The sequence below is a fragment of the Dipodomys merriami genome, unplaced genomic scaffold (assembly GCF_024711535.1).
Source record: "Dipodomys merriami isolate MVZ:Mamm:240054 unplaced genomic scaffold, mDipMer1.0.p SCAF_81, whole genome shotgun sequence".
NCBI lineage: Eukaryota > Metazoa > Chordata > Mammalia > Rodentia > Heteromyidae > Dipodomys > Dipodomys merriami.
Window position 1 is genome coordinate 3,770,784 of NW_027206413.1, and position 26,477 is coordinate 3,797,260.

The window sequence follows — 26,477 nt, forward strand, 5'->3', positions numbered from 1 at the left end:
AGGTAAACCCCAAATTCATCTTAAAAAGAAATCATTCCTTTTAAATCATTTGAACAGTTGAATAAACAATTGAATTACATAAATGATGGCATGCTGTCCACCACTCTTCCAGAATCCTCCAGAGAAACAGACAGACAGACAGTGTGTGCTGCACGTGTATGTGTGTGTGTGTGTGTGTGTGTGTGTTTGAGTGTGTAAATTTCAGTTCAGAATACTAAGGTGAAAGAAACTAGGGCATCTCCTCACCTCCCATCCCCAAATCAAATGTGATCTGTTTTAGGCCTGTAATGGGCTGGAGGGAAGCTAAGACCCGGCCACACTAATGAGAACGTTGGAGGAAGAGCTTTGGCAGTCATTCAGCAGTTACTGGTCCCCGGTGGTCTGCTGGGGTCTGCTGTGCTGTGGTGTGAGGCAGCCACTGGGCTGTTTCAGCCACCCTGAGCAGAGAACCGGCCAGCGCCGGAGCCCAAGCCAGGGGGATGGAACAGGACTAGGAAGAAATATCCCAGCCCTCCCTGGCATTGGAGCTAGCCCGCCCGTGTTTCCCTCAACCAAAGCTCCCCATTTCCGGGTTGAACGTGCCCTCTGATGCCTGGAAAATTCTGATGTTGTCCTTAGACAACACCCAAGGCAAGGAAGCACAAAGATTTGGCAAGTCCGGGAAGCAGGAAGGAGCGGGCCTCTCACTCCTCCAGGATTCCACAGCAATTGCAAGCAGGACAGTAGCAGGATAGGTTCTCTTGCCGGAAATACTTTATCCCTTGAAGGGAACAAAGCTGAGCGATTTTACTCTCCTCACTCCGCTATACATTAACCTATCCTTTATGACAGTTTTAGATTGGCATGTGTTTTCCATAAGAAGTGGAAGAGATTCTTAGATCTTTCTTTGCTTCCTTCTTACCTTCCTTCTATCCTTTCTTTCTGCCTTCCTGCTTGCCTGCCTGCCTTCCTTCCTCCCATTCTTTCTTCCTGCCTCCCTGCCTTTCTTCCTTCCTTCCTGACTGCCTTTCCTCCTCCCTTCCTCCCTTCCTTCCTTCCTTCCTTCCTTCCTTCCTTCCTTCCTTCCTTCCTTCCTTCCTTCCTTCTTTCCTCTTTTTTGTTGTTGTTTGTTTTGTTTTGCCAGTCCTGGGGCTTGAACTCAGGACCTGGGCACCGTCCCTGAGCTTCTTTTGCTCAAGTCTAGTACTCTACCACTTGAGCCACAGCGCCACTTCCAGCTTTTTCTGTTTATGTGGTGCTGAGGAATCGAACCCAGGGCTTCATGCATGCTAGGCAAGCACTCTACCACTGAGCCACTTTCCAGCCCCTTCCTTTTTGTTCTCGTTCATTCTCTTCCATTCTTTCCTTATTTCTTTCTTCTCCTAGTCTTTCCTCTTCCTCCTTCTTTCTCCCTTCTTCCTTCTTCATATTGAAGAGAAAATATTGTTCTGTTACTCAGAACCGCTCAAAGGCAGGTAGAACAAACCTGATCCATTCCTTAGATAAATCATAGATGGTTAGGTGCTGGTGGTTCACCCTGTAATCCTAGCTGAGATCTGAGGATTGTGGTTGAAGCCAGCCCAAGCAGGAAAACCCATGTCAAAAAACCAAGACTGTCAAAAAAGCCAAAAGTGGAGCTATGGCTCAAGAAGTAGAGTGCTAGCCTGAAAGAAAAAAAAAAAAAGCAAAAAAGCTCAGGGATCATGCCCAGGCCTTGAGTTCAAGCCCCAGGACCAGCAAAACAAAGCAAAACAAAACATAAACCAAGGTGAATTTTTCTAATTAACATGAAGATTTCTTAAAGAACTTAAGAGTGGAATGTTGGTGTGAAAAATAACTAACTCTCATGCCTGCCCCACTTTGCCAAGGAAGGAACTCAAGCAGTCATCTGTGGATGATCACTTCAAATCTTGGCCCAAGATTTGCTTGGCTAGCAAGTGGCTCCTTTCTAGGTGGCCAGCTCCGCCTTGGAAGGGTTGGAGCTTCTGAACGCCCAGTCAAGGACCTGGGGAAATGGGTGGGACGGTGGGTCTCAGGGTATGGATGCTCTGGAATCACATTTTACTTTCTACAATTTTTGAAAAAACAGAGACAATGAATGCAACATTTTAGAGCGCGTCTGCTCTGTGGAGGGGTTTCTGCTTGCTATTTATTTTTCCAACCGACACAGCGTGATAGCATAGAGTCTAAATTTCTTCTTAACACCATTTAAAATTAGATTCAGCCTTATTATTTTGAACAGCTTTTCCCACTGTTTCACCTGCAGAAGATGGCTTGGTTTATAACGAGCAGATTTATCTGAACTTTCTCCTGCAAAGGATAAGTTGGTTTCGAGTTATTAGAACGCAAAGGAAATATTTGCAATGAATGGTCTTAATACACCAACGAAGCATTCATCTCTGCAGAGTTTCAATGTGTCTGAAAACTGTAACGTGGGAGGTGAATGTTGATCCAGATACCCACAGGTAGAGCGTGGTAACACCAGCTACCTCTTCCCCACCCCCCACCCCTCACCCTCTCTGACTACACAGCACTCCTACTGTCTGAGTGGTTATCAGCAGGTAAACCCTGACCCAAGCACCAGCACTAAAAGAGACTCCTTAAAAGTCTATTAAACAATAATCGCTATTATTAAGGGTTTCTTGTCAAATGAGTTAGTCACAGTAGAATCACATGCCCAGAGCCAAAAGCCCAAATTTTCCATAGACTTCAAAGTTACTCAAAAGCTACTTCAAAGAGAGTAATGTGGTGAACCCATGGTGGCCAGACACAGCCGTTCTGTGGCAGTGGTCCCCTGCTGGGCCCCATAGAAGTTACAGAGCCAAACCGGCCTTGGAATCAGCCATCCCAACAGCATAGCCTCTTCTCTCCAGCAAGCTAATCCTGCCTTAGGAGAGCCAGGAAACCTGAGAACAAATGATTTAGTTCTTCATCTCTGCCCACCTTGCCTCTCTTTCCAAAAGCCCACTTACAAATTGTATCCTTCCAAGGGTTGGCCATCACTGGGGACATCTTCGTGCGTTTCACAGAGCATGTCCTGAGAGGGTTGGCAAGGCAAAAGACAGCCCCGGAAAAGTTGGGAAGATGCCACCTTCAAAACAAGAGCGTGAGAATATGGCTCAAGAGCACTTGCTAGCAAGTGTGAGGACCTTGGGTTCAATCCTCAGCACGTGCGCGCGCGCACACAGAGGCTAACTTATCAATAAACTCTCTAGGATGGAGTTTTTCATTTCTTTATATGTTTGTTTGTTTACTTATTTATGGATGTATTAATTTGTTTGTGCCAGTCCTGGGGCTTGAACAACTCAGAGTGTGGGAGCTTTCCCTTAGCTTTTTTTTTTTTTTTTCACTCTACCCCTTGAGCCGCAACTCCATTTCTAGCTTTTTTTGCTGGCTTATTGGAGACAAAAATCTCAGCTTCGTCTCTCCGAGCTGGCTTTGAATCTCATCTTCAGATCTTAGCATCCTGAACAGCTAGGATTACAGGCCTAGGTTGAGTTTTTTTTTTAAGGAAAAATAATAGTGGTAGTTTAATATGCACCATACAGAGACTTTGCCGAAAAGCCTTCTGATACTTTCTGTCAGACTCTTCCTTGCTAGGCGGAGAGCCGTGCAGGGACGCATTGTCCCTGGACCCCATCCTTGGGTTTTGCTGAACCCGAATCAGGCCTGATCCCTGGACTCGGGAGGTCATAATCAGAGAATTAAAGACAGTTAAAACACCAGAAATGAAAGCACACCTGTGCTGTGACCCCACATAGCTTCATTGAACCCCATTTGAACTCCCAGTGTCTCTCTTGGTGCCTGGCACATAGGTGAACCTCAAAAATATTCGCAGAGAAGCAGAGCTACAGGGAGAGAGAGAGAGAGGGATAAAGAGAAATAACAGGGAAAATTCTGGGCCTGTTATCCCAGAGCGGGACCGCTCTGCCTGCCGTAGGCTTGTGGGGTAGTGGCGCCTGACTCCTCTGGTGAATCTGGCTCACGACGACATTTTCATACTTTCAACCAAAATCCTTTCTTAAAGACATAGATCACCTGCATACGGGGCTTTCAGTGACACTCTAACGGAGGTCAGAGGGCCAGCAAGCTCTTTCTTCGGCCAACAGTGGAAGCACATCGTTGCAGGCTGTGGGCGCTCGTTCATGCTGCGTCTGCGTGGTGGAACCAAACGCTGTGGCTGGTCGAGTCAGTGTTTTAGTTACTTGGGGGGAAAAAATCTGTTATGTGATTTTAAGTCTTTTCTCTTTTTCAATTTTGGTCACTCAGAGTGTGCTCTCATATCCAAAAATGAACGCCAGGAGAGCAGGTTATCAGAATGATTCAGGCCAGAATTATCCTAGGACTTTTAGTGCTTCAAATACTGGTAACTCAGGACTTGATGATCAAAAGGTTCAGGCAAGTTGGGACTGCTCTGATATTACTCAGTTGTGAGGTGCTGTTTTACTTGTTTGGATTCGGCTCTCTCTGATCATCCAGGTTGTATCCTGCAGAAAGCGTATGCTTTTGAGGGCTTTTGTTTTTGTTTTTATTCTGGTGGCATCAAAATTTGAACTCAGAGCCTTGTGCTGTTAACAGTCACTCTTACCACTTCAGTCACTCCGCCAGACCCTTTTTATGGTCTAGTTCAAGCACAGGGCAGCCTGGACTGCAATCCTCCTATTTATACTTCTGGTTTTTTGCTGGGATTACAGGCAGATGCAACTGTGCCCAGCCACTGACTGAGATGTAGGCTCCTGAACATTCATGCTCAGGCTGGCTTTGGAGCTGGATTCCTAGAGTTGTGCATGCTAAGTAGCTAGGATTACAGGCTTGACCCATGTCACACCGATTTGTCACACAGCACCCCCCTGTATTAAAACAGAAATGTCCCATCAAGTATTATCTGTAGAATGCAACCTGTGCTTTCTTTTGAATTCTTTATTTATAATAGACTTTTTTTTAAGTCAAGATGATGTGACACATATGAGTAACACTTGCATTGTAATAAAGCTGGCTGTCCCCAGTCACTATTTTATCCCTTCTCCTACTCCTCGGACTCTATCCCTTGCTTTCGATTCCACTATCTTCTCCAGTATTCTTTATGTCTAGATAACATGCTCATGGACATTTTCAGTTTCAGATAACATCCTCATTATCTCTTGGCATCCTGCTACAGAAGATAAAGATAACCATAGCATTCCAGATGCTTTCTAAATATTTACTGGTTTAATCTTTACAACGACACAGATACTAATATTACCCAAATTCTGAACACTAGAAATGAGGCGTAAGATGATCGTGTGCTTACATGAGATGACCCAGCAATGATGTTACAAACTGTGGAGCCAGGATTTAGATTTGATCAGTCTGGCTCCAGACGCTATATTCTTAAGAGAGAACCACCAACAGAACATCTAGCTCTCTTAGCATTCAATCCTCTCTTTCGCTTTCAGCTAAATCATTTGAGATTTGGGTCAGGCCTTAGTGTTCATTATTGTTCTTGCTCTTAAATATTAATCGCAGTGGTTTGGTGTGACCCAGTAAATGACATGTCTCCTTCTCATATGGTTAAATTTTCCCCTGAGAATAATTACTCTATTTTCTTAGATTACAACATGCGAATCAGACACTTTTTGCTTAAGACAAAGCCCATCTTTGGTTGCATTCAGACAATTCGATTGTCTTACTCTCTCTCTTTTGGAGAGACCTGCTCCTCTGCCTTTGGGCGTTGGTCCACAAGCCAGTCTACACTCTCCTGACCACCCTGGCTTCCCCATCAGTATCATCCCCAGACTTCCTTTGGCTGCTCACCTATGTAGACACTACCGCTGAACCTGTCTGCCTTTTCCTTTTCTCTGTCTTTGCTTGATTACTTATTTGTGATTAGGCAGACATGTCTTCACACCAAGGAAGATGGTAAGTAATGAGGTTTTTGTGACCTTGTAGACCTAGAATATCTTAAATTTGCTGGATTAGGGGTGTTTAGCTGTGTGTGGAGTACTATGAAGAATTCTCTGGGATTCTTTTTTTTTCCCTTCGGTTGTGGGACTTGAACTCAGGGCCTGGGCAATTGGACTTTTGTGTTGAGGCTAGTGCTTTACCACTTTGAGCAACAGCTCCATTTCCAGTTTTCTGTTGGTTGATTGGTGATAAGAGTCTCACAGATTTTCCTACCTAGGCCAACCTCCAACCACAATCCTCACATCTCAGTCTCCAAAGTAGCTTGAATACATTGCTTCATTTTCTTTTACTTCCTTATGTCTGTAGAGAAAGCCTAGATCTTTTCAGATCATTGACACTTTAGGTGCTTTTATGATTCTTGTTTTACTTCCTACTATTTTGGCTTCTTGATTCTTGGCCATGATATGAGTATGTTTTCATTCCTGTGATGGTTATTTTAAAAAATGCTTTCATATAATTTTTTTAAAAATCTTTTATCCTCCAATTTCTCTGTTTGGGTCTATGATTATTAACCAGCATGTGAAAAAGATACAAGTAGGTAAAACTACAGGAAGGGGAAACTAGCTTAGTACTTGTGAATTTTTCATGTTCTGCTCAGTTACCATGTGACCAAACACAAGGCATTCTTCTCAGACTTTTAAGACTCAAGCTTACTGGAGGGTAAAGAGTATCAGAAGTGATGCCAATGTGAGTAAAATATAAAACCCTCTTGCATCTGCTCATCACCTGACATTGCCTTGATCCCAGTCACCTGACTATAGATTGCCTTGCTCAAGTCAGTATGGTTGAAGAATTACTTCTGGAGCCAAATTCAAATGTGTTCAGACAGCATATTGCTGCATGAGTAGTTTATCGCTTAAAGAATAGTTCTTATGACATAACGTCTTGTACATCTCATTGTTGCAATGGGTCCACCTGTATCCCTAGTTAAATTATTTGTTTTTGCCCTTCCCCTCCACAAATTATACAAACATCAAATAGAGTGAAAGTAGGGGTTATACTGTGGGGGAAGGACATTCAAAGCAACAAAGAAATCATCTTATGATTATATTAGAAACAATCATATGAAAGGAAAAAAACATTTGAATATTTATCTTGGGGTTCATTCCCCTAACATCAACTTATCTGACCTTTTCTGCTTAACTCAGACATATACTAGTTATTGCAAATAAGGGAAACCATGGGACCTATGTTTCTTTGGGCCTGGCTTACTTCATTTAATATAATTTTTTCCAAGTCTTTCCATTTCCTAACAAATGGGGCAATGTCATTCTTTCTGATGGAGGCATAGAATTCCATTATGTATATATACCACATTTTCTTGATCCATTCATCTACTGAGGGGCACCTGGGTTGGTTCCATATCTTAGCTGTGGTAAATAATGCTGCAATAAACATAGTTGTGCTGGTAGCTTTAGTGTGGTCTTGTTTGCGATCTTTTGGGTAAATGCCCAAAAGTGGGATTGGTGGGTCATAGGGGAGCTCTATGTGGAGTATTTTGAGGAACCTCCATACTGCTTTCCAAAGTGGTTGAACAAGTTTACACTTACATCTTTGGAGGGGTGGGGAGGATCAGGTGGGGGGAGGTGGGAGGAGTTTGGGAAGGGATGGGAAGGGGAAACAAAGAGGAAGCTACAATGCTTGATAAGAAATGTACTCATTATCTTGCCCATGTAATCGTAACTCCTCTGTACAGTATTTTCACAATAAAAAATAAAATTTAAATTTAAAAAAAAAGAATAGTTCTTACAAAAAGAAAATGACTTGCCTTTAGGAATGAGGTATGCTCCTGTATGGTTTGAGGACGGATAATTTCCGTTTGGAGTGAGCTGTTTCGGGACGTGGCCTGATGCCTTGATCATCATTGTATAATGTGAGCCTGTGTTTTCTCCTCTTTCTTAGGCATAATGACACCTACAGAAAAATGAAGAAATCCAGAAGCATAAAGCACATTGCTGAGCCAGAGTCCAAAGAACTCTTCTTGTAAATCACTTTCCTAATGTCCTCACTGTTGCCCATTGGACTTCACTGGAAATTACTGGACGACCCACTGTGGAAATAGAACCATGAGCACCACATTCACCAGCAACACATATCAGGATGCCTTAAATGTATATATCGTATGAAACCATAATAAGATACATTTGTGGGTGATATTTGTGTGTATATGTATATATATATGGATGGATATATATATATATATACATATATATATAACTTGGTTCCTGAAAGATGCTGTTTAAGAGCATGGTTGGGCAAATGTATGCTTTTAAATATTGGATTGATTCAAGCTATGTGAAGGATGTTTGCCAAACCACTGACGCCATTTCTATTCCGTCAGTTGCATGAGTGTTTGCTAATGGTGGTAGAACTTCTCTTTCCCCAGAACACAGGCAGCTTTGGCTCAGCTCTTCAGTGACACCAGGTCAGTGGTATTGTCAAGAGTGTTTTTTCTGTCATTTCTACTTTTTTGTATAAGGGAAATAAAATGATGTTAACAGCCACCTATAAGCTCGGGGCACCTACTTTCTAATAAATGCAGGATGTTCTGATTTCTAAAGGGCTTTGGAAGTATTTTGATGGCTGATATTTGGTTTCAAGAACAAACTTCCCCGTTTAGCTGTTTTCCCCTAGGGGGTCAAATAAAACATTCTATATTTTATTAAGTACTAACGGACCAGACAAGTATGTAAAGTAAGCCAATCCTTCTGCCTTCTCAGATCTCAGCGTTGACATGGGAAAATGCTAATGACGACCAAGTCTTTCGTCCCCTCCTTGGGTCCCTCTCTTTTTCCTCTCTCTAGCACATTATGAGGCTTGCCTAATCCCGTCAGGAGACAGCGTGGAGCCCGGGCTCATTCCAGCCTTATTTTTCTTGCCGCCCTTTCCATCCATGCAAGTAGTAAGTTCCAGAAGGTTTCATCTTATCATATAAAAATACATTTCTGCTGAAACTTCAAGAGTTTTATTTGCAGAGTGTTGGCAGGGCCTATAAAAGGCCTGTCAAGTTCTAGTTTCAAAGAAGAATACAGGACAGGGTGCTATATACTGTTACAGTGACTAGCAAGGTTATTGAAACCCCACAGGGACAGCTCTGTGTCCTGGTATGAATAACTGAATCTAGAGGCAACTCCTTCCCTACGCAGGTCACTTGGGCAAGCTGAGATACAATGAGGTAGAGAGAAAGGACTTAATAGGTACCAGAAACTACTATATGATCATCACTAGAGGTTTTATAGAGTGGAAACGCGAACTTCGGGAAAGTTTTGTATACGTTTGCTTGTTTTTTCTATCGCCCTATTGAGCTGGCCTCCACACCGTGTTGTGTTAGTGCACTGTGCACAGGAGCTTGAGCTTTGGTCCTTGCTGCACTTCTGGACAGCTCTTTGGTTGTGGGCATTGTCTCCATAAGAAATCTGGAAGAGCTTGACCTACATACACATCTAGGAAATGGACTCCAGCCAACTTTTATCAAGCAACGTGCGTGTGTGTGTGTGTGTGTGTGTGTGTGTGTGTGTGTGTGTGTTTTCAGTCAGCTTCTTGTGTCCTGGCTCCGGTGCTGAGATGCTGTTTTCGGGTCTGATGTCACAGGTAGTTGCAACATGCCTTGCTTTGCCTCTTTGTTGAGTGAGATGCCCTGTGTCTGATTTGGGCTCCATGGCCTCATCTGCCCCCTTTTACTGTTTCCTCACAATCCTTAATGGAGAGCATGTGGCAAGCACATAGGAAATGTAGATTCTTGTGCTTTCTGCCCGGAGCAGAGGAGGGACTGGGAATCACGCAGTGAGGCACCCTTGGGACACAGCCAAGAGTGGGGCCTGTAAAGAACCAGGGACCGGAGAGCGCCGTGTCTGGCCCCCAGAGCTCCATTTCCTTCTGAAACTCTGTTTTCACTTGAGAAAGACAAAGGATGTGGGCCTTAGGAAATCAGCTTTGAAGCAAGACAGAGAAGCTTGTCAAACATAGCAGAGAAAACTTCCAGAAAACTGCCAATTCAACTCTTCGGTGCAGGTGACATTTTTAGCACCTAGAGCACTAGATACAAAAAGAAGCAGAGAATGAAATAGGGAAGACAGAGAGGTTGAGCAGATTCAGGTCAGCAGACTGTAAGACAGCGTTTCTATGTTTCTAAAGTCCAGGATGTTGCTGGGACTCTAAAAATGTGTGTGGCTCTTTGGTCATGCACAGGCATACCTGTACTGTTCAAATTCTTCCCGATGTGAGTAAATTAGGGTTCTTTGACTTTAGTCAAGATGATGACTGTGTTTCTTACAACTCCATTTTGTGTAGCATTTTCCACATGAAAACACCAAGTCTTATTTTTCTATGGGAATCAGGAGACATTTACATGCTCACGTAAAGAGCGCTTTGGGGCCCCAGCTCCAAGCCTTCCTATTGAGCTAGTAAAATGAGTGCAGCTCTATCTGCATGCCTAATTACACGGAGCAGAGTAGAAAACCCGGTTCTATCGTAAAAGCAAAAACACGATCACAACATCTGTCAGCATCTTGTAAAGATTGGCTCCTTTTATGACTCTAAAAGGACTTGTATTGCCAGAGTTCAGCACATCAAATTAATAATGTTTCATAGAAAGGATAACAAAATACCAGACCATCAGCACCATAAGATGGATGTTGAGGAAGTTAAATAAGAACGAGGAATTCATTGCAAGAGTCAGTACTGTCCTCTCAGAAAAAGTGGAGTTCACTATGTCTGCCGCCCATGACCCCCTGTGGATAGGCCTGCCTTTATGCTCTGTGTTATTACTGGTATTGTTTCCTCATTATTCTTTTTTAAATGATATTTTTATTAGCTATAAGTGGTGGTTCAGAGGGATTACCATTCCAGAAAGCAGTTCGTAAGCACAATGCATCTTGGTCAGTGTAACTCTTCTCACCCTTCTTTCTTCCCCCTTTCCTCCGTTTCCCTAGTTTCATAGGATAGGCATTAAATATTGTGACCGCATCCCCCTTTTCATCCCTTTATTTGGCATAAACAGTATACATCAGTATAAACACTGATTCCTGTCTCCTAACGAGACTCTAAAGTTCTTATCTCAGTATGATCTCAGTAGCACCTCTATTAGATGGTGGTTAGCAAAATAGATAACAGTTTTCCATACTCTTAAATCTGGCCTCCAGAGGCCTCTGCCACTGGCTTTCTGTGGGTATTTTCCTGAGCTGAAGAGAGCAAGAGCCCCAAAGCTCTTGCCCCAAAGCACACACCCTCCCTGGGCATCCTGGAGCCCTTTGCTCAACTCTGGACAACTCCACACTCCACAAGTCCCATCTCCGCACTAGAGCAAACCTTCCACTTCCAGTTCCCTTCCCGTCCAAGGCACTGATCCTGAGAGCCGTTGACAGTCAACTGTCAATCTCCAGGTCAGGCCCAAGTTATGACGTCAGTCGCATGTTCAAGACTTCACATCCCAAGGAAATTTGCTTCGTTGTATTTGATACTTAAACTGACTTCTACGTCAGAGGACCTTTCCTTAAGACCACGTTTCACCCCCCTTACAGTGGTTTTTCTCTTAACAATATTGGGACACATTCGAATCAATTTCAGATACATACATGGAATTTGGACCATTTTATTATTATGAAGGCCAGGATCAAATCAAACTACATGTACTAAGGGAGAACTATTTAGACAAATTTCATCAAAAATGTAGCCCAGGTTACGTTCCAGTAATGTAACATTCTAGTAATGATGTCAGTGTAGTAGCCTGTGGTCATTATTTTTGAAGCATACATTACCAGGACCCTTCCACAGGCTCCAGGCCCAGATGTAACCCATTAACCTATTTCATTGCTGACTTGGGATATATCCTGAATCTCCATAGAACTATCATCTCTGCACTATGGCATTCATCAAAAATCAATATAAAACATAGCCATGTAGAAAAATGTTTCCATATATTTTATAAAGCTTATTGAAACCATCATGTGTTTTGAAAAAAAAAACAATCATTCTATAAAGGGCCATAAAATAAATTCCTCTTAGAGTTCGTGCTATGGGGGAAATCAGCGTGCTTCTTGTTATTAGCTAATAAGAACCTTATATAACTTTTTGTCTTGCTTGCCACAGGGGGGAAGAAAATCAAGTTTCCATTCAATCACAGTAGCAGTCCTTAGACTAGAATAGAATATCGGTTTTTCCACATCCTTTTGTTCTGTGTGTGTGTGTGTGTGTGTGTGTGTGTGTGTGTGTGTGTGTGTGTACATGGCCTTAAACTCAGGCTGTGTGTTCTTGTGTGACTTTTTTCGTCTAAGACTGGCGCTCTGCCCCTGAGTCACAGCTTCACGTGAGGCTTTTCGCTTAATTGGAGCTACGTGTCTCACGGTCTTTGCTGCCACATTTTTGCTGTTTTCAAACCTTGATCCTCAGTTCTCAGCCTCCCAAATAAGTAGGATTCCAGGTGAGAGCAGCAGCACCTGCAGCTCCCCGCCACCTTTTACTCATTGATGTGTACCTGTGTCTTCTTCACCAGCTACCTCTACACCTTCTGAAAATAAGTAGGTTGAAATAACTATAAAGGTCCCATTATTTTTCTCGGTTTCCCCTGACAATCCTGCTGATTCATTTAATTTAACAGATGTTGAAACCCACACTTGTTACATGCAAAATAATATTAATTCAACATGTAGGACTATTGTTGCCCTCAAATTGCTAAACTGTCTATGGAGGATGGAGAAAGTATGTAGCTGCAGGCATAACGTGTGGGGGTGGTAGGGGTCACTTCCTCCTTCGCTATTCTCCAAATTTATATTAATTTAGTACTAAGAGCACACAAGCAATTCCTGGCTGTTCGCTCTTGTTGGGTTTGTTTATTTTACACTTACCTGGATTTAAAAAGACATACTGTTAAAAGTTTTTACTAATCATCTTTCAGTAGTTGCACAAAGGATCTTCAGCTCAACATGGAAAGAGACATGCCTTTAACAGCACTCAAACTTTTACCAAACTTAAAACAGTGAGTACAGAGCAGGTACAGCCAGAAAATATCAAGTGAGGTTGAGAAGTTCTCGGTGGTTACCTTTGCTGGCTCATGGGAAGGATTTCTGTTGCTGTTATAGCAATCACCAAACCCTGTAAAGGATCTACAAAGGGAACCGTTCTAGGTATAGCCTTTCTTGCTAGATTCCTGGGCTCCTGGCTACAACTGCCCCATAGAGCTGTATCTGCCCACACGTATCTATGATCGAAAAACAAACCTGCCACTTCCCATCCACCACAATTGCCAGACGGAGTGAAGCCTGCAGCAGAAAACACTCATTACATTACAGAGAGACAAGAAGAGAGCAGCATCCCCAGGTCAGGTGAAGCTCTTGTGCGTCCCAGGCGCCAACTCTGACAAGCAGGAGAAGTCGCACCTCTGATTTTAGGACCATTTTGCTGGAATTTATGTTGGCCCAGTGGACACGGGATGCTTTATTCGACTCTCGCTCAGCCTCTTTCCAGACACATTTACAAGGCTGAGCTTCCTCTTCACACTTCCTTTGTTTCCCAGACTCTCCACGAACCGTGAGCACACAGCCTGTTCTCTATAAACTGTTCAGTAACAAGGTTTCTTATTGGCTGCCCAATTAAGTAAATATCTTTGCCTGGAGGACACTCAGTTAAAATAACATTGAAGTCTGTCCCCAAGCCCACAAAAGAAGAAAATTTCAAACTAGTGCTGACAATTTCCTCCGTTGTGCAATGTGAATTGCAGATGAGTTTCAAGTACATATTAGCACTTTACCAGACAGGAGTTCAGACCCCTCCAGCCCCCTAAATTTGCAGCTTTGGTGGATGTTAGTTTCTGGAAGAGTGTCCTGCGAGAAACCATTGGCAATGAAAACTCTTAACAGCTCTGCTTGCACGCCTCCATTTTCATCCAACTTGCTCTAAGGTCTGAAACTCCCATAATGCCCGGAAGTTCTTCCTCCAGCCCCCAGGGCTTCCTTGGGTTTGCCTTCTCAGAAAGCCGCCCCCCCTCCCCCCGCGTTTGGACAGACTCACTTGACCATGAAAAGAACCCAGACCAGCACAAAGGGAAAGGAAGAAGGGTATCATCAGTTCTAGAAGCAGAGAGCAGTTGCTAAAAGACTGAATAACTCTTCAAATGTAAGACTTGGCACTTCATTTTTAACCATAAAAAGAACTAAAATGTATCTCCTCATAAAGCCGTGTTTTATTGCTATGTATGTGGTTCAATAAGGTGAAAATCACTTTAAAAAGGCTAATAAATACCTCATATTTCTCCACCCGTGGAATAAGCATGAAGCACAAATTTCTGGTGTTCATGCATTATCTTTTTGATAGTTGTTTAATAAAAAATTTCGAGGCTCTAAAGCAACCAACACAAACCGTTCTTCATGACAAATTTGTGGCCAATAGCAAAATCAGACCACTAGCAACAGAGAGCTTTGGATGAATTTACTATCGTATAGCTCAATCTGCGATCTACTTAAGGTTCAGCTCTCCACCCACTAGTCCCCACGTGGGAGTTACCTGGTTTATTCCCATACCAGTGTGTGATATCCAATATGGCTTGTTAATATAACATACCCTATTTTCTTGGTGTGTGTAGGGGATACACTTCAGATTGATACAAGGTTTGGGATGTGTGACTCACATAAACTGGTATAAGAGGCTGCTTTGAAGCCTCTTCATACTGGTCTTGGGAAAACATTAAAAATGCCCTGAAGGGTAGAAGAAATTGCATTGAACAATATAATGTCAACAAACGACAGGATTTGAACATCAAGCACTTTCATCTAAACATGCCCTTCTCTCCTTCCACTTGGCAAAGGGTTTGGTTTTTGCAGAGTAATAAACTCTAGCACTCTGGTTGACCTGGGAAGTGTTTAAGAAATCAAATCCCAGCGCCTGAAGCAGCACGACCTTTAATGTGGGCTTCAGAACCCCAGAAAACCATACAATGAGAAATATAATCAGAAAAGAGAGCAGAAGAGCCTGTCTTAACTATCAAGTCTTAGAGGGTTTTTTTTAAAAGAAGTACACAGAAACTCTAGGCCAGAATGAATAACCTTAAATCTGTTTAAACAGATGGCCAGTGCTTACTGATTCATGAACAACAAATGAATATAATGAAAGCACAGCCCAAGCCAGCATGAATAAGAAAATCCTATTTCTACACTACTGGGACATTGGAAACTTGGGACACATTCTGTCACATATACAGTCTCGGGGTCGTTTTGCAGTCAAAACCAACTCCCGATAGCCAAAAGTGATTTCCAAATAAACCCTCTACTTAAGATTCTTAAGAACTACAAAGGACCTCCGAATTTTACAAAAGCCATAATAATTTTATTAAAACTCTCTCCTCTGTCCCCCTCATGCCAATACAAGGCCTCTCAACTCACAATTGCCCATAATTTCTCTAGATTCATCATTGTCTACCCTATGTCATTTGTCTTTTCTGTAGTATGTTTTATGTAGACTGATTTTACTTCTCCCTGCCAGAGAAAAATCTGTACTTAGGATGAAAAAGAAGCAGGAAATTGATCTGGTAATTACAGAATTCTCTCTGCTGGGCAGGATAGGGCACTAGATGGCAAACATCCCAGAAGCGTCGTTTGATCCCAACACACATACTTAACTATGCTGTGGAAAACCGCTATTAAAAACTACCAGGAGCAGGCACAGATGGCTCATTCCTGTATTCCTTGCTACTAAGAAGGCTGAGATTTGAGGCTCACAGTTCAAAGCCAGCCCGGGCAAAAATGTCTATGAGAGTCTCCAATAAAGTCAGAAGTGCAGCCTTAAGCAAAATAAAAAGGCTAAGGAACAGCACCTAGACCCAATGTCAGCATCAAAGAAAAAAAGAAAGAAAGAGTAAAAGAAAAGAAAGAAAGAAAAGAAAGAAGGAAGGAAGGAACAAAGGAACAAAGGAGAAAGAAAGAGAGAGAAAGGAAGATAAAAAAGGAAAAACTACTAAGGGTCATAGCTATAACTTTAATAGACCCTTCAAACTGAGAAATGGAAAAACAGAGATATGTGTCTAGATCATATTTGCATAGTTCTATAGTTGTAGAGATAGACTAGAAATAATGTTTGACTATAAAGCGTACATCTACAAAAGCACAGGGAAGATCTCTGTTATGCTTCTGAAAGGACTCCATTTCCGGTAGGAGTATAACTCTGGTTACCAATTTCTCGGAGAAGGAAATGGCAGGAGCTGCAGCAACACCGCAGTCTGGCATGGAGGAACTAAGCCTAAATGTAAACTCCGTTGTCCATTGGTTTGGAATCACGAATTGGAGCTTGTCTATATCTATACCTGACTAGCATTTATCTTCTCCTAGGTCTATCCTACACACTTAGGAATTACAGAAACAAATGCCTGGAAGAATCAAGCTGTGTTTTAACCCAGTGACGGCAGCTAAGTGAGAGAGATGGCAAAACAGAAAGAACATGTCTTAACCAACAGGACTAATGACTCTGTTCTTATCACATGGCCAGGGCAGCCAGATGACCCATTTTCCTTGCCCCCAAACAATTTCAGGACCAAAGTTAGCCTGGCCCCAAGATAGACCTCTGGATCCTGGGTGTGTGATGTACTCCATGCTCAGGACCATTCGACTTCACCTTTCTACAGAAGAATGAAACATCATAGTTGGGTTACTCAACCTGGGCCCCGGGCAGAGGCCCATGGTACCACCCATCACCGAGGCCCACAGGGCTCAGCCAGTGAGGAATATTCACTGGGTCCTTCCAGGAGACAATCCCAACCCCGCAGGCCTCCATTGTCCTGGTTGTCACCTGTGACGTGAGATCTGGGAAACCTTGCTAAACGGGAATTCGAATGAGGCGACGATCACATAGCTAATACTCCAACAGCAGACACACAGGGAACTTGGCCACCTGGTCCAAGTAACATCAGCTGCATTGGGGGCCACTCCGTCCCCATCCCCTCAGATCCTTCCACGTCCACTGTCCTGGCAGAGAGGAGAGATGGTGCCCTGTCCTTCAACCCCTTTCTTGCCCTCTTACCATCAGTTGTCTTTGGATAACAAACGGGACAGAAGGGTGGCCAGTGGCACCAGGCCTGCTGTTTCCCCTTCGCATCCTAAGCAGAAACGCCCCCCAGTTCCTGAGAAGACCCCAGCACGGCTGCAGCTGCTGCCCGCAGAGGAGCAGGCATGGAGAAGGGGAGGAGGGCCGGATAGCAGCCAGGCCTGTGAAATCCGAGGGAGAAGAAAACTCCATCCTCACGAGCAAGCCTTGAACCGTAATGGGAGCCACCGCTGGAAAGTGGTGACCTGTATTTTAAAAACATACCCATCACCCAGGAATGAAGCGGGTGGACGCAGGGCCAGTGGACCTCATGGTGTGGGAGGTGAGACAGGTGTGCACTCCGACAGCAGCTGGTAGGGGCCAGCTAGCAAGTTCATAGGGCTATGTGCCCGGTGTGCTCAGCAGAGGCCTCTGTTCAGCTCCGGAAGGAAGTGTGCAAACAGCCATGACCCTCTCTGCATGGACTTCCATGCGGGCAGCCAGCACCACATTGGCCAGTGCAGAGGAGGGCACGGCGAGCTGGAAGCATGCGGGGAAACTTCCTGGAGATGAGGAAAGCCGTCCTGGGGGAAATGGCAGGCCATGTTCCAGGACGCTGCCCTTCCCTGACCATCTCTCCTTTCTTCCCTGTTTCTGTAGGTAGTAAAAAAAAAGTCTCTTACTAGACGTGGTTTTCAAAAACATAATAATAGTAAGATAATAGTCCTAAATAAATTTATGAAATATACTTGAAGCTATAGAAGAAAGGCAATCTTTGCCAGAAAAAGAAATAACTTAAAATTGATTCTAGGTTGAAAGGAGTGACACTGATCAAGATGCATTGTATTCATCAACTGCTTTGTTAAAGGGCACCTCCTTTGTACAGCTACTTAAAGATCATAAAATAAGATGATGGATTCTAAAAGATAGAGCTTAAGCAATCTTGTTACATTACAGATAGCCAATAAACGTTAGTGAATAAAGGAAAAAAATGAGAAAGTGAGTTTGAGCAAAATAAAAATCATTTGCCACAGACAGCATAAAATATCCACAATGAATAGTTCTGGTAAATGATTTTTATTCTGCTTGTACTGGGGCTTGAACTTGGGGCCTTGATGTCTTATTTGGCTTTCTTGCTCGCATCTGGTGCTTTATCACTTGAGCCATACCTCTGATGATCTATATAAAGCAATTCTTACTTATAAGAACACAGCAAGTAGATACGTGTTTATGAAATAAAAAATAAAAACAAAGCAATCCTTCCTAAAATATGGCAAAATATTTCATTATGGCAAAATATTCCCAAAAGAAGATACACACATAGTTAATAGACACTTGAAAGAAATTCTTATTATCTTTAGTCGCCAGGGCGAATTGTGAGGAAACACTGTAGTCAACATAGGGTGCTGTAGACATCACCCACGGAACTCCCTTACATTTCTGGGGAAGGACAAAATGACACAACCTTGTTAGAAATCTGGCAACTTGTTGCCATGTGAACTACACACTTATCATATGATCCAGGAGTTCCACTGTTAAGCGAGTGTTCAACAGAAGCCAAAGCATATATCCACAGATAGGTCCCTGGCAGCTTTCATACAGGGTTACAAAACTAGATGAAGCCCAAATACCCACTAATAGGTGAATGATCTAACAAGTCTTCCTACATTCATTCACATAATGGCAATAAAAGGAAACACACTATTGATCAATATACCATAGATTAATCTCAAAAAAATCCTTGTGCTGAGCCAAAGGAGCCTATCTGAAGGAATACATACTATGTGATTCGTCTCTGCATTTTAAGAACAGACAAGAAAAATCTATGCTGAAGGAAACAAGAACAGTGGGTGTCTAATGTGTAGATTGGGTCCATGAGGGTGGATCACCAAGGATGATGTATTATCATGGCGTTGGAAATGTTCCGTGTCCTGAACTGGGGTTGTTACTACTCAGATGGAGAGAGAGAGAGAGAAAGAGAGAGAGAGAGAGAGAGACAGAGAGAGAGAGAGAGAGAGAGAGAGAGAGAGACAGAGACAGAGACAGAGACAGAGACAGAGAGACAGAGAGAGAGAGAGAGAGAGAGAGAGAGAGGGAGAGGGAGAGAGGGAGGGAGGATAGATAGATACTTTAAACTCATCAAACTGTCAAAATGGATGCAATCTACTGATTGCCTGTAAACTTCTACTGAATGAAGTTGATTAATTAAAATACTTGGTAAAGAGTGTTCTACTTCTGCCCCAGTGCTGTTCAAGGCCTCTGGTGTGCCACAGCTCAGGTGGAGGCTGTCTGCCTCTAGGGAGGGGTCCATGTATCCCCCAAAGATCTAAAAATCCTCCAAAGAGCTCAGATCTGGCTTTGCATCACCATAAAGTCCCTGTGCCCTGTCCCCCGAATACTGGTCTTACTTTTCCTTTACCACAAGGCAAAGGGCAAATTGTGCTGTGGCCACTCCTCACAGCTGCACTAGATCTGGCCCATTAGCTGAAACGGTTTCCCCTTCTGTAAGGTACCATTGACCCTACTTTTTAAATTACTTTTTCCAAATTTAAGCAGCTTAGAAGACAAAGATGTCACTTATCATTTATCCACTAGGTTATGAGGGCTCTAGACAAACAAGAAGAAAGTTTCTGGAATCTTTTCCCCATCCATGATCCAAAGAGACAAGATTGTGCATGTGCAGGGAGCAATTCCACTCTTTGTGATGTTGTGTCAGGGAAGTAGGGTCTTGAGCTTTATTTTTTTCCCCTGAGACCCAGGATTAAGGATGAAAATCCTTTCATGGTAACTCAAGAAAGATCTCTGTTCTGGTTCCAGGTCAAGATGACTAAGGAATTCTTACTGCTTTAACTGTGTTGCTAAATCACAAGTCTATTGTCTGTAGTCTGTGCCACAAAACCTTAAAAACTGCAGTGGGTAGGAAATCCCTTTGTCTGAAAACCATTACTTGCTGGTTTCATCTGATTAGGAAAAATGTCAATACTTGTGCCTCCGAAGTTATGAATTCAAGATGTGTGTGAGGCTTTTGACATGTAGATAGTCATGACTCTTCCCTGAGACCGCTCCTAAGAACGTGGACGTGTGTGTGTGTGTGTGTGTGTGTGTGTGTGTGTGTGTGTGTGTGTGTGTGTGTACCCTATTGTTCATTGTAGATCCTCAAAGACCAGGTATGACATTAGATCATTTTTTTTCTATACTGCAACTTTTCTTTAGACCTTGTAGGCCTTTTAATATAAATGTTGGAATCAATTGAGCTACAGTAGAGCAGTTGATGAGAGCTCATGGGATTGAGCACCAGCCAGCTCAGCGAGGAAGAAGCAAGATAAATCTCTGTGCAGATCAGTGGAGCAGTCAGAGAGAGACCAAAGCATAGAAGGCAGATGGCAGCTGGAAGAAATTCGATAGCTGGAGTGCTCTAAATGGGGTGAAAGTAGGCTCAGAAAGAATGGGGTGGTTTGGAATGCAAAATGCAAGCCTGACCTCCTCAGCAGCTTTACCGGGGTGGGGGTGTGGGAGGGGAGAGGAAGAGGGGCTGGTGACAGCTGTTAACTCTCAGTCCTCTCTACTTCTTTGCCAACAGGGCTACTTGGGAAAGCAAAGAACACATCTGCTGTGACTCAATGTGATTTTGGTGGTGGTGGTGGGGCTTGAACTCTGGGCCTGGGGGCTTTTGCACTCAAGGCTAGTACTCTACCGCTTTGAGCCACAGCACCGCTTCTGGTTTTCTGGGGGTTACTTAGAGATAAGAGTCTCATGGACTTTCCTGCCTGGGCTGGCTTTGAACTGTGATCCTCAGATCTGAGCTTCCTGAGTAGCTAGCATGACGGGGTGAGCCACCGGCACCGGCTCAATGTGATTTTTCACTAGTGAAACACTGAAAATCATTTTTACGTCATCTTGACTCTTTCCAGTAGAGGTGAGGCGGAATCGACAACAGGCTCATCGCACGCCCAAACATCCCATCTGGTCTCCAGGCATTTCCTCACGCAGGGTCTCAGGAATTCGGATAGGATGTGCTCTCTATTTTATGAAATGGATAAGATTTCTAGGATTTTTTAAGATTTAAAAATGCAGAACTGCCGGGCACTGGTGGCTCACACCTGTCATCCTAGCTACTCAGGAGGCTAAGATCTGAGGATCGTGGTTCAAAGCCAGCCCGGGCAGGAAAGTCCATGAAACTCTTATCTCCAATAAACCACTAGAAAACCTGAAGTGGCGCTGTGGCTCAAGTGGTAGACCGCTTGCCTTGAGCTGAAGAGCTGAGGGACAGCGCCCAAGCCCAGAGTTCAAGCCCCATGACCGACCAAAAAAAAAAAAAATGTAGAACTTAGGAAGACATTGGAAATTGTTGAGTTTCAACTCTTTTTTTGAAGGATCAGAAAGATCTAGAGATATGACCTCGTTTTTCTTTTTCTTTCCTCACTTTTTTTTTTTTTGGTACCAAGGGTTGGATTTAGGGTCTTCTAGACAGGTGCTGTACCTCTTGAGTCACTCTGCCAGCTCTTTTTTACCTTCACTGCTTTTTTTTTTTTTTTTGGCCAGTCCTGGGGCCTGAACTCAGGGTCTGGGCACTGTCCGTGAGCTGCTTTTGCTCAAGACTACTACTATACCACTTGGGCCACGGCGCCACTTCTGGCCTTTTCTCTTTATGTGGCGCTGAGGAATCAAACCCAGGGCTTCATGCATGTGAGGCGAGCACTCTACCACTGAGCCACCTTCCCAGCCCCTTTCACTGCTTTTTGAAAATAGCAAAGAGCATGTGACCCAGGCCAAGCCGGACTGTGATCCACCTGTTTGCATTTCCCACATACCTAAAATGACAGGTGTACCTCACCATGCCTGGTTATTAATTGAGATGAAATCTCAAGTTTGTACCCAAGCTGGACTCAAACTATAATCCTCCTGATCTCTCCTCTGTGTAGCAAGGATGAACCATAGGCTCCAAGCAATTTTTTCTCTTTTTTTTCATAAAAGAGGAAAAAAGTGGTATTCTACGACCTGAGTTACTGCCCGAGCTCCATGAATTTTTCTTAATGTGGGGTTGTAAGTTTTCTAAGCCATGATTCACTATCCTAGTAATGCCTCATATTGTATCTAAATTTACCTCTTTGGGACTCCAGAGATACAACACCAGTGACATGTAAATGAAGGGAGAAATGAGCTAGACAGAGATCTAGAAACAGTATTCCAGACCAAAAGAGAGCTCTAGAGAGGGGAAGAGGAAAGAGAAGAGGGGGGCATGGAGTCAGAGGAGAATAAAGGGGAGGAGTCGAGCACAAATGCAAAGCTGCAGCAGTGGCGATGAGTTTGGCCTACTGCAAGAACAACCGCATTGTAGCTGATATATAAAATGAATGAGGCAGAGTGATAGGAGATGGAGTCAGAAATAAGCAAGGAGAGCACACGGAGAGGTGTAGAGACCTGGGGACTTGGAGGGAACGTAGGATGCAGAGATTTTCTAGGTCACGGATATATAGTTGTCCCACCTCTACCACGTTCCACAGAGCATTGTAAAGTCACTCCAAAACTCCAAGTCTCCCCTTACCATATCACATGGGCTCTGTTACAATGCGCTATGAAGTCGATCATAAAATAGAAGCAGGCTCAAGAGAGATGAGAAATCCCCAAAAGAAACTGGATGACTAATACAATTCCAAAAGGAAATCTCCTGGGAGATTTGACTGGAAGTTTTTAACCATGAAAAACGTTGATAAGGCCCATATGGAATATCTCTATGTGACCCTTATATACCTCTTTCTAAGTCAATATTGGTGATACACATCTGTAAAAAGAAGCTTCTGGAAGTCTAGTCACTCATGAACAACTCCCTTGAGTCTTCCAGGCATGGCCAGCAAAGAGCCCCAGGTTTACAAAGCAGGGGACCCGTGTCCAGCTTTACCATCCAATAGAGATCCAGGGGCCAGCCAGCTGAGCAGAGTCAATCAGAGACATAGCATCTGTTATCTGGGGTTTCCGTCCAGACCACAGATCACAGATTACACCACTGCACTATAAAGAGGTTCTGCTCACCACCATGTAGAGAACCCAAGGGGACCATGGAGACACATTACTCCCTGCCCAGGACTGCCCAAGGCAAATTGGAAGCTAGTCAGCAGTCAGTTAATCATTTTCTGGGGAGCAGGGAGCCTGGCAGATTGCTATTTACTAAGAACCAGTGATAATTTTAATCTGCTGGTATTTCCTTATAATGCCAAAGAAAAATTCCTAGACAATTACAGAGAAAAAATAGCTTTGCATTTTACACGCTATACATCTTTATTTGGAGCATTCACTAATAGAAAAATATCCTCCTCTCCTTACCTATACTAATAGATAGATGTTAAGCAAACATGCAAAGATGTAATCAGCTTGCAGAAAAATTATTCCCTCTACACAGACTTCTGAGCCCAGACCATCTGTGGTCTCGTTTTCTCAGATGAGCCAGGATCAAGAAGTCCCCTCTCCCCAGAATGGATCTAAGGCCATCGCTGGGCAAAATCCAACAGTGCTTCCCAGCAGATAAGGTAGGGGGGTTGACTGGATTTTTTCGCATAAGAGAGAGGGACTAGTGAGAGATTCAGTTATGAATCTCTGAGTCTATAAGAGGAACTTGAGGATCAACACAAGAAAGTCCAGCTGTACAGGTAGTGATTTACAACCTTGCACGGAGGGGCGTGGCCACAGGCTCAGGTGGGATGTGTTTGGGGCGTTGCTTCCTGAGGGAGGATGGCCACTGGGTCTTTCCCTAAGTAAGCCCTGGAGATGCAAAATGCTCCCTACACAGGCCAGTCTCACACACCTGTGTTCTGAACACTGCTTAAGACAAAATGGAGCAATGAGGTGTGTTAGCTCTACAAAATAGTGATTTTTGCTGCTGTGAAGAAGCAATGAGTTTTTTTATTATTATTTTCTATATTATTTTGATCGTTCAAGAAGCAGAGAAAAAAATTCTAGCAATTCCAGAGTTCATGTTCAGTAGAATGTTGTCTGATGAGTGTCTCTTAGAAATATTTAAATTGTTTGCTAAACCAGGGCCTCTGTTTCTACTCAATTAGACATTTCATGTGTCTCTCCATGTTTACCCTGACTAGTCTGCGCTCTGTGGAATTCCACATTCCGAAACCGCTGTCTTTTCATGCCATTTATAATTTAACCTATTTAACATAGACTATCCCATAGAATTCTTCCCCTTCTTCCTTCCTCCCTCCTTTTCTTCCCTCTCTGCCTCCCTTCCTCCTTTCCTCTTCCTCTTTCTCTCCCTCCCTTCCTCTCTCCCTCCTTTCCTTCCTTCTCTCCTTCCATCTTACTTTCTTCCTCCCTCTTTCCTTCTTCTTTCCCCTCCCTCTTTTCTTTCCTTTTCCCTTCCTTCCTCTCTCTCTGTATATAACACTGTGCACTTATATGCAGCTTACTCCAGCAATGTTTTTGTTTGTTTGTTTTTTCTTTTGTTTTTGTCAGTTGTGGGGCTTGAACTCTGGGTCTAGGCGCTGTCCCTGAGCTCTTCAGCTCAAGGCGATTGCCAGTTCCTCCAGCAATTTTTTTTAATTTTCCATTTTTGATTCTAGTTATTGTGTCCTGGTTCTGTACTATCATGGAGTCACAGAGAAGAGCAGGTCTTAGAGAAAACAGGAGAGACAATGGAAGACATGGAGAGAACAATGGACTGAGGACGGATGGGATGGGAAGGGGAGGGAAGGAGGGGAAAAGAAAGAGGAAGGGATGGTGAGAGGGAGGGAAGGAGAATGAGAATAAATAATAAATAAGAATAAATATAATTACAGAACATTTTAAATCGTGTGTGTGCGCGCGCGCGTGTGCATGCGTGTGTGTGTGTACTGAAACTTGAACATGGGGCTTTGCACTCTGCTTAGGTTTTTGTTCATGGCAGGTGCTACCACTTAAGCCCACTTCTGGCTTTTGGCTACTTTGTGGGAGATAAGAAAAATTTGGAGGGTGTGTCTGCCAGGCTGGTTTCCGATCTGGATCCTCACACCTCAGCCTCCCGAGAGTCTAAGATCGCAGGTGTGATCCCCCCGCACCTGCGGAGCCCCAGGGCTCCAGTGCTCACCTCTGCTCTGCAGCCTGGATCCCGGAGACTGGGGGATTCAGATGGAGGCTCCCGAAGCCTTTTTGGAATAGGAAGCGCAGAGGTGTGGACACAGGGCCTCCCTCACAGCCAGGCTGCGCGGCTGGCACAGCGGCTGGCTACGCGGAATGGAATCCGGAAGGCAGCTCTCCCGCAGAGGCCTCCATCACACCCTCACACCAGGCCACCTGCAATGCCACGGATGGTTCCGGATGTCCCGCGATCCCTCTGAACTGTCTTGCCACCAGAAGCCTGGAATTATCAAACCTAAAAGCCACCCCGTGGACTCAGGTGCCGAATGATCGTAAGAGCTGTGCTCGAGAGTGAAGCCAAACGTCAGGAATTCACCCACTTTTCCTTTTCTTTTCTTTTTTAAAAAATTTTCTAACTGTTACATCCCCGTAGAAGATACTTTCTAGACATGGAAGTCACAGCCAAGGAAGGCTAGCAAGTCAATAAGTGCAAAGACAGGATGAGAACCCTGTGCTCTGGGCTCAGCAGTTCTTTTCAACAAAGGGAACATTTGCCCTCTGGGGACAATCCATGAAGTCTGGGCGTTGGTGGCGTCTGTGGCCCTGCTGGCGCTGGCTGCAGATGGCCCTCTGGCTTAATGGAGATTTCCATCCATTTACAGTAGAGGGGAAAGGAGGCACCAGGGAACAGAAGCCTTCCCAATCCTTTCAATGATCCATCCCATAGAAGAGCCCAGGGAAGAGACTCCAGGGACACAGCGGGTCAGACGGATGGATCTGGACAAAACCAGGCAATTGGGTCTAGGAAGCCTGGCCACCACAGGCCTGTCTCGAGATTAATGGGGGAGCCCAAGCCCCCCACTGGGCCCGCCTATCTTAGCACCTGTGGCTGGCTGGCCTGGAATGGCCCTGCCAGCATCTGCTCCATCACCCGTCCAGCCTCTGGCTGTCAGCGTCTGGATGGAGGCCGGTGGAGCCGGGGGGGCGGGGGGGAGAGGGGGGAGCTGGTACCAGACACCAGGCCTGTTCTCTGTCCTCCCCTGACTAATAAATGAGTCTTCCTGGCGCTGCCAGCGTAGACTCCCCGTCGGCAAGACAACCATTTTTCTATGCTGACTGGAGCATGAAACACAGAATCTTTCTTGGACTGGAGTTGTATAAATGTTCTCTCGTGCGTCTTCCCCGTCATTAACCAGCCATTCGTCAATCGACTAGGCAACCTCTTTACCCTTCTGAGAGGTTCCCAGTGCCTTCCAGAATTGTGCTGGGCGGGAGGGAGACACGGGACTTGAGCACCGTCCTCATCGCCCGGAGCTCTCTCTGTTGGCTCTCCTGTTTCCCCAGCATGGCCGAGAAGCTTGCCTAGACTGGCGCAGTGCAAGGCCTGACGTGCAGGCCTGCTTTGATTCCGACAGGCGAGCAGATAAATGGGAGTGAGGTGTGTGTATCCATCACTGAAGGCTTACCTTGAGCTTTCTGGCTCCCCTACAAAA

The 26,477-nt window shown here is 44.2% G+C and overlaps 1 protein-coding gene across 7 annotated transcripts in view; it reads left to right on the forward strand.

The window, feature by feature from the left end:
* LOC138819667 (synphilin-1-like) overlaps positions 1-8,482 on the forward strand; it is a 132,098-nt gene extending 123,616 nt beyond the window's left edge. For 6 of the 7 annotated variants that reach the window (XM_070011158.1, XM_070011159.1, XM_070011160.1 and 3 more), the window contains exon 12: positions 7,825-8,482. In XM_070011158.1, coding sequence (XP_069867259.1) covers positions 7,825-7,909 — 85 coding nt within the window. In that variant the 3' untranslated portion in view covers positions 7,910-8,482. The remainder of the gene's footprint in view (positions 1-7,824) is intronic. The other variant, XM_070011163.1, reaches the window with a different exon arrangement.
* Positions 8,483-26,477: the final 17,995 nt, after the last annotated feature.